This window comes from Heterodontus francisci, chromosome 1 (assembly GCF_036365525.1).
Source record: "Heterodontus francisci isolate sHetFra1 chromosome 1, sHetFra1.hap1, whole genome shotgun sequence".
Lineage (NCBI taxonomy): Eukaryota > Metazoa > Chordata > Chondrichthyes > Heterodontiformes > Heterodontidae > Heterodontus > Heterodontus francisci.
The window spans coordinates 3,066,174-3,081,538 of record NC_090371.1 but is presented as its reverse complement, the minus strand read 5'-3'; the positions used below and the strand labels follow the sequence as shown (position 1 = coordinate 3,081,538).

Sequence of the window (15,365 nt, the reverse complement as noted above, 5' to 3'; positions counted from 1 at the left end):
CACACACACACTGACCCTTTCTCTCTCTCACACACACACTGACCCTTTCGCTCTCTCTCTCACACACACACTCTGACCCTTTCTCTCTCTCACACACACACTGACCCTTTCGCTCTCTCTCTCACACACACACTCTGACCCTTTCGCTCTCTCTCTCACACACACACACTGACCCTTTCTCTCTCTCTCACACACACACTCTGACCATTTCTCTCTCTCTCACACACACACACTGACCCTTTCTCTCTCTCTCTCTCACACACACACTGACCCTTTCTCTCTCTCTCACACACACACACACTGACCCTTTCTCTCTCTCTCACACACACACACTGACCCTTTCTCTCTCTCTCACACACACACACTGACCCTTTCTCTCTCTCTCACACACACACACACTGACCCTTTCTCTCTCTCTCACACACACACTCTGACCCTTTCTCTCTCTCTCACACACACACTCTGACCCTTTCTCTCTCTCTCACACACACACTCTGACCCTTTCTCCCTCTCTCACACACACACTCTGACCCTTTCTCTCTCTCTCACACACACACTGACCCTTTCTCTCTCTCACACACACACACTGACCCTTTCTCTCTCTCACACACACACACACTGACCCTTTCGCTCTCTCTCTCACACACACACTCTGACCCTTTCTCTCTCTCTCACACACACACTGACCCTTTCTCTCTCTCACACACACACACTGACCCTTTCTCTCTCTCACACACACACACACTGACCCTTTCTCTCTCTCACACACACACTGACCCTTTCGCTCTCTCTCTCACACACACACTCTGACCCTTTCTCTCTCTCACACACACACTGACCCTTTCGCTCTCTCTCTCACACACACACTCTGACCCTTTCGCTCTCTCTCTCACACACACACACTGACCCTTTCTCTCTCTCTCACACACACACTCTGACCATTTCTCTCTCTCTCACACACACACTCTGACTCTTTCTCTCTCTCTCACACACACACACACACTGACCCTTTCTCTCTCTCTCACACACACACACACTGACCCTTTCTCTCTCTCTCTCTCACACACACACACACTGACCCTTTCTCTCTCTCTCTCACACACACTCACTGACCCTTTCTCTCTCTCTCACACACACACACTGACCCTTTCTCTCTCTCTCTCTCTCTCACACACACACACACTGACCCTTTCTCTCTCTCTCTCACACGCACTCACTGACCCTTTCTCTCTCTCACACACACACACTCTGACCCTTTCTCTCTCTCTCACACACACACACACTGACCCTTTCGCTCTTTCTCTCACACACACACACTGACCCTTTCTCTCTCTCTCACACACACACACTGACCCTTTCTCTCTCTCTTTCACACACACACACACTGACCCTTTCGCTCTCTCTCTCACACACACACACACTGACCCTTTCTCTCTCTCTCACACACACACTGACCCTTTCTCTCTCTCTCACACACACTCACTGACCCTTTCTCTCTCTCACACACACACACTCTGACCCTTTCTCTCTCTCACACACACACACACACACTGACCCTTTCTCTCTCTCACACACACACACTGACCCTTTCTCTCTCTCTCACACACACACTGACCCTTTCTCTCTCTCTTTCACACACACACACACTGACCCTTTCGCTCTCTCTCACACTGACCCTTTCTCTCTCTCTCTCTCACACACACACACACACTGACCCTTTCGCTCTCTCTCTCACACACACACTGACCCTTTCTCTCTCTCTCACACACACACTGACCCTTTCTCTCTCTCACACACACACACACTGACCCTTTCGCTCTCTCTCACACACACTGAACCTTTCTCTCTCTCTCACACACACTGACCCTTTCTCTCTCTCTCACACACACTGACCCTTTCTCTCTCGCTCACACACACACACACTGACCCTTTCTCTCTCTCTCTCACACACACTGACCCTTTCTCTCTCGCTCACACACACACACACACACTGACCCTTTCTCTCTCTCTCACACACACACTGACCCTTTCGCTCTCTCTCTCACACACACACTCTGACCCTTTCTCTCTCTCTCACACACACACTCTGACCCTTTCGCTCTCTCTCTCACACACACACACTGACCCTTTCTCTCTCTCTCACACACACACTCTGACCATTTCTCTCTCTCTCACACACACACTCTGACCCTTTCTCTCTCTCACACACACACACTCTGACCCTTTCTCTCTCTCACACACACACACACACTGACCCTTTCGCTCTCTCTCTCACACACACACTCTGACCCTTTCTCTCTCTCTCACACACACTCTGACCCTTTCTCTCTCTCTCACACACACACACTGACCCTTTCTCTCTCTCTCTCACACACACACTGACCCTTTCTCTCTCTCTCACACACACACACTGACCCTTTCTCTCTCTCTCACACACACACACACTGACCCTATCTCTCTCTCTCACACACACACACACTGACCCTTTCTCTCTCTCTCTCACACACACACACACACTCTGACCCTTTCTCTCTCTCTCACACACACACACTGACCCTTTCTCTCTCTCTCACTCACACACACACACACACTCTGACCCTTTCTCTCTCTCTCTCTCACACACACACACACTGACCCTTTCGCTCTCTCTCACACACACACACTGACCCTTTCTCTCTCTCTCACTCACACACACACACACACTCTGACCCTTTCTCTCTCTCTCTCACACACACACTCTGACCCTTTCTCTCTCTCACACTCACACACACTCTGACCCTTTCTCTCTCTCTCTCTCTCACACACACTGACCCTTTCTCTCTCTCACACTCACACACACTCACTCTGACCCTTTCTCTCTCTCTCACACACACACACTGACCCTTCTCTCTCTCACACTCACACACACACACTCTGACCCTTTCTCTCTCTCTCACACTCACACACACTCACTCTGACCCTTTCTCTCTCTCTCACACACACACACTGACCCTTCTCTCTCTCACACTCACACACACACACTCTGACCCTTTCTCTCTCTCTCTCTCTCACACACACACTGACCCTTTCTCTCTCTCACACTCACACACTCTGACCGTTTCTCTCTCTCTCTCTCTCTCACACACACACTCTGACCCTTTCTCTCTCTCTCACACACACACACTGACCCTTTCTCTCTCTCTCTCACACACACACTCACTCTGACCCTTTCTCTCTCTCTCACACACACACACTGACCCTTTCTCTCTCTCTCACACTCACACACACTCACTCTGACCCTTTCTCTCTCTCTCACACACACACACTGACCCTTCTCTCTCTCACACTCACACACACACACTCTGACCCTTTCTCTCTCTCTCTCACACACACACACACTGACCCTTTCTCTCTCTCTCTCTCTCACACACACACACACACTGACCCTTTCTCTCTCTCTCTCACACACACACTGACCCTTTCTCTCTCTCTCTCTCACACACACACTGACCCTTTCTCTCTCTCTCTCACACACACACTGACCCTTTCTCTCTCTCTCACACACACACACTGACCCTTTCGCTCTTTCTCACACACACACACACTGACCCTTTCTCTCTCTCTTTCACACACACACACACTGACCCTTTCACTCTCTCTCTCACACACACACTCTGACCCTTTCTCTCTCTCTCACACACACGCACTGACCCTTTCTCTCTCTCTCACACACACGCACTGACCCTTTCTCTCTCTCTCACACACACACTGACCCTTTCTCTCTCTCCTTCACACACACACACACTCTGACCCTTTCTCCCTCTCTCACACACACACTCTGACCCTTTCTCTCTCTCTCACACACACACACCCTGACCCTTTCTCTCTCTCTCACACACACGCACTGACCCTTTCTCTCTCTCTCACACACACACACTGACCCTTTCTCTCTCTCTCACACACACACACTGACCCTTTCGCTCTCTCTCACACACACACACTGACCCTTTCGCTCTCTCTCACACACACACACTGACCCTTTCTCTCTCTCTCACACACACACTGACCCTTTCTCTCTCTCCTTCACACACACACACACTGACCCTTTCTCTCTCTCACACTCACACACACACACTCTGACCGTTTCTCTCTCTCTCTCTCTCTCACACACACACTCTGACCCTTTCTCCCTCTCTCACACACACACTCTGACCCTTTCTCTCTCTCACACTCACACACACACACTCTGACCGTTTCTCTCTCTCTCTCTCTCTCACACACACACTCTGACCCTTTCTCCCTCTCTCACACACACACTCTGACCCTTTCTCTCTCTCACACTCACACACACACACTCTGACCCTTTCTCTCTCTCTCTCACACACACACACACTCTGACCCTTTCTCTCTCTCTCACACACACACTCTGACTCTTTCTCTCTCTCTCACACACACACACACTGACCCTTTCTCTCTCTCTCTCTCTCACACACACACACACTGACCCTTTCTCTCTCTCTCTCTCTCACACACACACACACTGACCCTTTCTCTCTCTCTCACACACACACACACTGACCCTTTCTCTCTCTCTCTCTCACACACACACACACTGACCCTTTCTCTCTCTCTCTCACACACACACACTGACCCTTTCTCTCTCTCTCACACACACACACTCTGACCCTTTCTCTCTCTCTCACACACACACACACTGACCCTTTCGCTCTCTCTCTCACACACACACTGACCCTTTCTCTCTCTCTCACACACACACACTGACCCTTTCTCTCTCTCTCACACACACACACTGACCCTTTCACTCTTTCTCACACACACACACACTGACCCTTTCGCTCTTTCTCACACACACACACACTGACCCTTTCTCTCTCTCTTTCACACACACACACACTGACCCTTTCGCTCTCTCTCTCACACACACACTCTGACCCTTTCTCTCTCTCTCACACACACACACTGACCCTTTCTCTCTCTCTCACACACACACACTGACCCTTTCGCTCTCTCTCTCACACACACACTGACCCTTTCTCTCTCTCTCACACACACACTGACCCTTTCTCTCTCTCTCACACACACACTGACCCTTTCTCTCTCTCCTTCACACACACACACACACACTCTGACCCTTTCTCCCTCTCTCACACACACACTCTGACCCTTTCTCTCTCTCTCACACACACACACACTGACCCTTTCTCTCTCTCTCTCACACACACACTGACCCTTTCTCTCTCTCTCACACACACTCTGACCCTTTCTCTCTCTCTCACACACACACACACTGACCCTTTCTCTCTCTCTCACACACACACACTGACCCTTTCTCTCTCTCTTTCACACACACACACACACTGACCCTTTCGCTCGCTCTCTCACACACACACTCTGACCCTTTCTCTCTCTCTCACACACACACACTCTGACCCTTTCTCTCTCTCTCACACACACACACTGACCCTTTCTCTCTCTCTCACACACACACACACACACACTGACCCTTTCTCTCTCTCACACACACACACTGACCCTTTCTCTCTCTCTCACACACACACACTGACCCTTTCTCTCTCTCTCACACACACACACTGACCCTTTCTCTCTCTCTCACACACACACACTGACCCTTTCTCTCTCTCTCACACACACACACTGACCCTTTCTCTCTGTCACACACACACACACTCTGACCCTTTCTCTCTCTCTCACACACACACACTGACCCTTTCACTCTCTCTCACACACACACACTGACCCTTTCACTCTCTCTCAGACACACACACACTGACCCTTTCACTCTCTCTCACACACCGACACACACTCTGACCCTTTCTCTCTCTCTCACACACACACACACTGACCCTCTCACTCTCTCTCACACACACACACACACTGACCCTTTCTCTCTCTCTCACACACACACACTGACCCTTTCTCTCTCTCTCACACACACACACTGACCCTTTCTCGCTCTCTCAGACACACACACTGACCCTTTCACTCTCTCTCAGACACACACACACTGACCCTTTCTCTCTCTCTCACACACACACACACTGACCCTTTCTCTCTCTCACACACACACTGACCCTTTCTCTCTCTCACACACACACTGACCCTTTCTCTCTCTCACACACACACACACACTCTGACCCTTTCTCTCTCTCTCACACACACACACACTGACCCTTTCTCTCTCTCACACACACACTGACCCTTTCTCTCTCTCACACACACACACACTCTGACCCTTTCTCTCTCTCTCTCACACACACACACACTGACCCTTTCTCTCTCTCTCTCTCTCTCACACACACACACACTGACCCTTTCTCTCTCTCTCTCACACACACACACACTGACCCTTTCTCTCTCTCACACACACACACACTGACCCTTTCTCTCTCTCACACACACACAGTGACCCTTTCTCTCTCTCTCACACACACACACTCTGACCCTTTCTCTCGCTCTCTCTCACACACACACACACTCTGACCCTTTCTCTCTCTCTCACACACAGACACACACTCTGACCCTTTCACGCACACACACTCGCACTCTGACCCTTTCACGCACACACACTCGCACTCTGACCCTTTCACGCACACACACTCGTACTCTGACCCTTTCACGCACACACACTCGCACTCTGACCCTTTCACGCACACACACTCGCACTCTGACCCTTTCACGCACACACACTCGCACTCTGACCCTTTCACGCACACACACTCACACTCTGACCCTTTCACGCACACACACTCGCACTCTGACCCTTTCACGCACACACACTCGCACTCTGACCCTTTCACGCACACACACTCGCACTCTGACCCTTTCACGCAATCACACACTCGCACTCTGACCCTTTCACGCAATCACACACTCGCACTCTGACCCTTTCACGCAATCACACACTCCGACCCTTTCACCCACACCCTATAACACACACTGACCGCAAGGCAGAGAACTATGTGGATAGCACATTTCAGGAGGTAGTCACCCTGGAGCGCAAGAAAGTGCAGATAGAGAGGGACTGGGTGTCTGCCAGACAGACAACAAGGACAAGGCAGGTAGTGGAGGAGTCCCTGAAGGGCATCCCACTTTCTAACTGGTATTCAGTTCTGAGTACCGATGGGAGAGAGGGTTCCTCTGGTGAGTGCACCAATAGTCATGACCAGAGCACCACGGGTGGCTCAGCTGTGCAGAGAGGGAGGAGAAAAGACAGGAGAGCAATAGTGGTAGGGGATTCTAGAGTTAGGGGAACTGACAGATGTTTCTGTGGTCACAGATATGATTCCAGGATGGTATGTTGCCTCCCTGGTGCAAAGGTCATGGATATCACTGAGTGGCTACAGAGCATTCTGGAGGGTGAGGGTGCACAGCCAGAGGTCATGGCCCACATTGGTATCAACGATATAGGAAGAAAAAGGGATGAGGTCCTGCAGGCTGAGTTTAGGGAGTTAGGAACGAGATTAGCAAGCAGGACCTCAAGGGTAGTAATCTCCGGATTACTCCCAAGGCCAGGTGCTAGTGAGTATAGAAATAGGAGAATACACCAGATGAATGCGTGGTTGGAGAGATGGTGCAGGAGGGAGGGCTTCAGATTTCTGGGGCATTGGGACCAGTTCTGGGGAAGGTGGGACCTGTACAAGCCGGATGGTTTGCACCTGAACAGGACTGGGACAAATATCCTTGCAGGAAGGTTTGCTAGTGCTGTTGGGAATGGTTTAAACTAGATTGGCAGGAATGGGAGCCTGAGGGCAGTTTCAGGGCAGGGAATGGGAGGCAGAAAATTAGTGAGGGTCTCTGCAAGACAGAAAAAGCAAAGATTAAAAAGTGTGCAGCAGAGGAATTTGGCTGTTTTAAAAGCTGTTTATTTCAATGTAAGGAGTATAGTAAATGAAGCCAATCTGAGGGCACAGATAGACACATGGTAACACGATATCACTGCTATAACGGAAACTTGCCTTAAGGAGGGGCAAGAATGGTAACTCAACATCCCTGGATATAGAGTTTTCAGGTGGGATAGAGAGGGGGGGATAAAAAAGGAGAGGGTGTAACATTATTGGTTAAGGAATCAATTAGAGCTGTGAGGAGGGATGATATGCTGAATGAAGCATTAAATGAGGCCATATGGGTGGAGCTCAGAAATAAAAAAGGGGCAGCCACATTACTAGGAGTGTACTATAGACCCCCAAATAGTGAGAGGGAGGTAAAAGAACAAATATGTAGGCAAATTTCTGAATGGAAAAACTATAGGGCAATAATAATTGGGGATTTCAACTACCCCAATATCAACTGGGATAAAAACAGTGTGAAGGGCACAGAGGGGACAAAATTCTTGAACTACGTTCGAGAACTTTTTTAGACAGCATGTAAGAAGCCCAACGAGAGGGGGTGCAATTCTAAGTTTAGCCTTCAGTAATGAAATGGGCAATGGATGAAGTAACAGTGGGTGACCATTTTGGAGATAGTGACCACAATACAATTAGTTTTAGTATAATCATAGAAAAGGACAACGATAAAACATGAGTAAAAGTTCTAAATTAGGGGAAGGTGAATTTTACGAAGCTGAGAAATGACCTGGTGAAAGTGGTCGATATACAGCTACTTGAGGGAAAATCAGTGGCAAACCAGTGAGAGGCATTCAAAAGCGAGATACTACAGGCACAGTGTAGACATGTCCCCACAAAGATAAACAGTGGTACAGCCAAATCTAGAGCTCCCTGGTTATCTAGAAGCTTACAGGGTAAGATAAAGCAGAAAAAGAAAGCTTATGACAATCACAAAAATCTTAATACTTTAGAAAGCCGAGAGGATTATAGAAAGTGCAGGGGTGAAGTAAAGGAAATTAGAAAAGCAAAGAGAGGACATGAACAATTATTGGCAGGTAAAATCAAGGAAAACCCAAAGATGTTTTATCAGTACATTAAGAGCAAGAGGATAACGAAGGAAAGGGTAGGGCCTATCAGAGATGTACAAGGGGACTTATGCATGGATGCAGAAGATGTGGGCAGGGTTCTTAATGAGTTTTTTGTCTCTGTCTTCACAAAGGGGAGGGATGATCTAGACATTGTAGTTAAAGAGAAGTGTGAAATATTAGATATGATAAGCATAATGAGAGAGCAAGTACTAGAGGGTCTGACATCCTTGAAAGTGGATAAATCACCAGGGCCGGATGGATTGCATCCCAGGTTGTTAAAGGAAGCCCGGGAGGAAATAGTGGATGCGCTGTGGATCATCTTCAAATCCTCACTGGATACAGGCGAGATGACATATCTGTTTTTCAGATTGGAGGCCGGTGACCAGTGGTGTGCCGCAGGGATCGGTGCTGGGCCCTCTGTTGTTTGTCATATATATTAATGACTTGGATGTGAATGTAGGGGGTATGATTAGTAAGTTTGCAGATGACACCAAAATTGGTGGGATAGTGGACAGTGAAGAAGGTTGTCTAAGGTTACAACAGGATATAGATCAACTGGGAAAGTGGGCAAGGGATTGGCAAATGGAATTTAACACAGACAAGTGTGAAGTGATGCATTTTGGGAAGTTAAACCAGGGCAGGGCATATACAGTGAATGGCAGGACCCTGGGGAGTGTTGTTGAGCTGAGAGACCTTGCGGTGCAAGTACATAGTTCCCTGAAAGTGGCAACACAGGTAGACAGGGTGGTGAAGAAGGCACATGGCATGCTTGCCTTCACGGCCGAGGCATTGAGCACAAGAGTTGGGACGTCATGTTACAGTTGTACATGACGTTGGTTAGGCCGCATTTGGAGTACTGTGTGCAGTTCTGGTCGCCGCACTGCAGGAAAGATGTGATTAAGCGAGAGAGGGTGCAGAAAAGATTCACAAGGATCTTGCCTGGTTTGGAGGGCTTGAGTTATAAAGAGAGATTGGATAGGCTGGGTCTGTTTTCCCTGGAGCGAAGGAGGCTGAGAGGGGACATGATAGAGGTATATAAAATGATGAGAGGCATAGATAGGGTAGATAGCCAGAGTCTGTTTCCCATGGTAGGGGTGACTAAAACTAGAGGGCATAGATTTAAGGTGAGAGGGAGGAGGTTTGAAGGGGATCAAAGGGGTAAATTTATCACACAAAGAATAGTGGGTATCTGGAATGAGCTGCCTGAGGAGGTGGTGGAGGCAGGAACAGGAGCGACATTTAAGAGGCATCTGGACAGGTACTTGAATGAGCAAGGCATAGAGGGATATGGAATTAATGCAGGCAGGTGGGATTAGTATAGATAGGCATTATGGTCAGCATGGACGCAGTGGGCCGAAGGGCCTGTTTCTATGCTGTACGTCTATATGATTGGAGGACCGCGAATGTTATACTATTGTTTAAAAAGGGTGCGAGGGATAGGCCAAATAATTATAGGCCAAATAATTATAGGCCGGTCAGTCTGACCTCGGTGGTGGGTAAATTGTTGGAATCAATTCTGAGGGACAGGATAAACTGCCACTGAGAAAAGCAGGGATTAATCAGGGATATTCAGCGTGGATTTGTTAGGGGAGGGTCATGTCTTACTAATTTAATTGAATTCTTTGAGGAAGTAACAAGGAGGATTGATGAGGGTAGTTCAGTGGATGTGGTCTGTGTTGATTTTAGTAAGGCATTTAACAAGGTCCCACATGGCAGACTGGTCAGTAAAATGAAAGCCCATAGGATACAGGGGAATGTGGCAGGCTGGATCCAGAATTGGCTCAGGGCCAGGAAACAAAGGATAGTAGTTGACGGATGTTTTTGTGAATGGAAAGTGGTTTCCAGTGGCATTCCACAGGGCTCAGTGTTGGGTCCCCTGCAGATTGTGGTATATATTAATGATTTGGACTTCAATGTGGGAGGCATGATTGGGAAATTTGTAGATGACACAAAATTTCACCATGTAGTTGATAGTGAAGAGGATAGCTGTAGACTCCAGAATGATATCAATGGTTTGGCTGAGTGGGGGGAAAAGTGTCAAATGGAATTCAATCCAGAGAAGTATGAGGTAATGCATTTGGGGAGGGCAAATAAAGCGAGGGAATACACAATAAACAGGAGGATATTGAGAGGGGTAGAAGAAGTGAGAGACCTTGGAGTGAATGTCCACAGGTCCTGATGGTGGCAGGACAGGTAGATAGAGTGGTGAAGAAGGCATATGGAATACTTTCCTTTATTGGCTGAGGTATAGAATACAAAAGCAGGGATGTGATGCTGGAACTGTATAAAACACTGGTTAGGCCACAGCTGGAGTATTGCGTACAGTTCTGGTCACCACATTACAGGAAGGACATAATTGCTCTAGAAAGAGCACAGAGGAGATTTACAAGAATGTTGCCAGGGCTTGAAAGCTGCAGCTATGAGGAAAGATTGGATAGGCTAGAGTTGTTTTCCCTAGAACAGAGGAGGCTGAGGGATGACTTAATTGAGGTGTACAAAATTGAGGGACCAAGATAGAGGAGACAGGAAGGACCTGTTTCCCCTAGCAGAGAGGTCAATTACCAGAGGGCACAGAGTTAAGGTGATTGGTAGAAGGATTTGAGTGAACTATACAGTAAATGGAAAAGTCCTGGGGAAAATTGATGTACAGAGAGATTTGGGTGTTCAGGTCCACTGTTCCCTGAAGGTGGCAACGCAGGTAAATAGAGTGGTCAAGAAGGCATACGGCATGCTTTCCTTCATCGGACGGGGCATTGAGTACAAGAGTTGGCAGGTCATGTTACAGTTGTATAGGACTTTGGTTCGGCCACATTTGGAATACTGCGTGCAGTTCTGGTCGCCACATTACCAAAAAGATGTGGATGCTTTGGAGAGGGTGCAGAGGAGGTTCACCAGGATGTTGCCTGGTATGGAGGGCGCTAGCTATGAAGAGAGGTTGAGTAGATTAGGATTATTTTCATTAGAAAGACGGAGGTTGAGGGGGGACCTGATTGAGGTGTACAAAATCATGAGAGGTATAGACAGGGTGGACAGCAAGAAGCTTTTTCCCAGAGTGGGGGATTCAATTACTAGAGGACATGAGTTCAAAGTGAAAGGGGAAAAGTTTAGGGGGGATATGCGTGGAAAGTTCTTTACGCAGAGGGTGGTGGGTGCCTGGAACGCATTGCCAGCGGAGGTGGTAGATGCGGGCACGATAGCGTCTTTTAAGATGTATCTAGACAGATACATGAATGGGCAGGAAGAAAAGAGATACAGACCCTTAGAAAATAGGCGACATGTTTAGATAGAGGATCTGGATCGGCGCAGGCTTGGAGGGCCGAAGGGCCTGTTCCTGTGCTGTAATTTTCTTTGTTCTTTGGGACATGAGGATAAACTTTTTCACCCAGAGGGTGGTGAGTGTCTGGAATTCACTGCCAGGAATGGTGGTGGAGGCAGAAACCCTCAACTCATTTAAAAAGGTACCTGGACATGCACCTGAAGTGCTGAAACCGGCAAGGCTATGGACCAGGTGCTGGAAGGTGGAATTAGATTGTGCGGCTAGTTTTTTCAGCCAACACGAACACGACGGGCTAAATGGCCTCCTTCTGTGCCGTAACTTTTCCATGGTTCTACAACACTCACCGACCCACCGCCGGCGACACCCACCGACCCGCCCCCTGCCACACTCACCGACCCGCCCCCTACCACACCCACCGACACGCCCCCTACCACACCCACCGACACGCCCCCTACCACACCCACCGACCCGCCCCCTACCACACCCACCGACCCGCCCCCTACCACACCCACCGACCCGCCCCCTACCACACCCACCGACCCGCCCCCTACCACACCCACCGACCCGCCCCCTACCACACCCACCGACCCGCCCCCTACCACACCCACCGACCCGCCCCCTACCACACCCACCGACCCGCCCCCTACCACACCCACCGACCCGCCCCCTACCACACCCACCGACCCGCCCCCTACCACACCCACCGACCCGCCCCCTACCACACCCACCGACCCGCCCCCTACCACACCCACCGACCCGCCCCCTACCACACCCACCGACCCGCCCCCTACCACACCCACCGACCCGCCCCCTACCACACCCACCGACCCGCCCCCTACCACACCCACCGACCCGCCCCCTACCACACCCACCGACCCGCCCCCTACCACACCCACCGACCCGCCCCCTACGACACCCACCGACCCGCCCCCTACGACACCCACCGACCCGCCCCCTACGACACCCACCGACCCGCCCCCTACGACACCCACCGACCCGCCCCCTACGACACCCACCGACCCGCCCCCTACGACACCCACCGACACGCCCCCTACGACACCCACCGACACGCCCCCTACGACACCCACCGACACGCCCCCTACGACACCCACCGACACGCCCCCTACGACACCCACCGACACGCCCCCTACGACACCCACCGACACGCCCCCTACGACACCCACCGACACGCCCCCTACGACACCCACCGACACGCCCCCTACGACACCCACCGACACCCACCGACACGCCCCCTACGACACCCACCGACACCCACCGACACGCCCCCTACGACACCCACCGACACGCCCCCTACGACACCCACCGACACGCCCCCTACGACACCCACCGACCCTCTCACACACACTGACCTCAGCGTTATCAGCCACCATGTAAAGTTCAACATATTTCACGTTGTCCCAGGAATCGCGTCGAACCTGTGAGAAAACAGAGCAGAGTGTGAGAGCGCCCTCACTGGCCAATCACTGCCCCCCCCACACACTCATCGGCCAATGACTGCTCGCCCACACCCTCATCGGCCAATCACTGCCCGCCCACACCCTCACTGGCCAATCACTGACCCCGCCACACCCTCACTGGCCAATCACTGCCCCCCCCACACCTTCACTGGCCAATCACTGACCCCCCCACACCCTCACTGGCCAATCACTGACCCCCCCCCCCCACACCCTCACTGGCCAATGACTGCTCGCCCACACCCTGATCGGCCAATCACTGCCCGCCCACACCCTCACTGGCCAATCACTGACCCCCCCCACACCCTCACTGGCCAATCACTGACCCCCCCACACCCTCACTGGCCAATCACTGCCCCCCCCACACCCTCACTGGCCAATCACTGACCCCCCCCACACCCTCACTGGCCAATGACTGCTCGCACACACTCTCACCAGCCAATCACTGCCCGCCCACACCCTCACTGGCCAATCACTGACCCCCCCACACCCTCACTGGCCAATCACTGCCACCCCCACACCCTCACTGGCCAATCACTGCCAGCCCACACCCTCACTGGCCAATGACTGCTCGCCCACACCCTCACCAGCCAATCACTGCCCGCCCACACCCTCACTGGCCAATCAATGCCTTCCCACACCCTCACCAGCCAATCAATGTCTCTCCCCTACTCCAACACACTCACTGACCAATAATTGACCGCCCCACGCCCTCGTTGACCAATCACTGTCACCCCAGGACCTCGCTGACCATTGAACCCCCCAACACCCTCAATCACCGTCACCACCCATGCCCTCACTGACCAATCACTGAATGCCACACATTCACTGACCAATAACTGACCCCCCCCCAACACCCTTACTGGCCAATCACTGTCCTCCCATGCCCTTGATGACCAATCACTGAGCCCCCACACCTGACTCCGACCCCTGGCCCGACTCCCCTTTCTCTGACCACACCTCCCATCTCAGGCCCCTCCCTTAATTTGACTCCTCCCCGATCAGACTTCCCCCTGCCACTGGCCCTTCCCCTCACTGCCCCGTCCCTGGCCCCTCCCCCCGGCCCTGGCCCCTCCCCCCGGCCCTGGCCCCTCCTCCTCGCTGAGATGAATGCCTGTCTCACCCGGAGGTTCTGATGAACAAACTGATTGATCACGCTGATGCCTGATTGGTTGTCATCTCCATGTCCGCAGGTCCCTGTCCTCATTGGTAGATGTTCTGTTGTCCTCATTGGTAGATGTTCTGTCCTATGGATGATGTGATGCTGACTGTTGTTATCCCTGATTGGCTGCACGTAGTAACTGTTAGTTGTGTCCACGACCACAATTCCACTGCATCATGCAATAACAAAAATAACTTGCATTCATGTAGCACCATGGACACAGAATACCTGCAATCAGATGAGCCCCTCCCCGGCCTCAGAATCCAACCAGCAACCAAAAGATTGGAAATGCCAGGAAGACACCAACCTCTGAGTGATGATCCAAAACCCAACTGGGAAGCAGACCACTGAACTCCGACCCCTGACCCTCTGTACTGACCCTATGACCCACCATCATCACCTGCCGCAGTGACCCTGACCCTCCACCCTCACCCTCCGCACTGATACCCCAACCCTCCACATTGACCCCCCCGACCCACCGCACTGACCCCTCCGACCCTCCTGACTGACCCCCTCGAC

The 15,365-nt window shown here is 51.3% G+C and overlaps 1 protein-coding gene across 1 annotated transcript in view; it reads right to left on the bottom strand.

Annotated features, from left to right (window-relative positions):
* Nucleotides 1–15,365, bottom strand: part of LOC137373719 (disintegrin and metalloproteinase domain-containing protein 19-like) — a 259,745-nt gene that overhangs the window by 158,302 nt on the left and 86,078 nt on the right. The window contains exons 6-7 of the mRNA XM_068038956.1: nt 14,808–15,015; nt 13,580–13,645 (exon numbers count right to left, since the gene is read on the bottom strand). Of these exons, the coding sequence (XP_067895057.1) occupies nt 13,580–13,645; nt 14,808–15,015 (274 nt within the window). The remainder of the gene's footprint in view (nt 1–13,579; nt 13,646–14,807; nt 15,016–15,365) is intronic.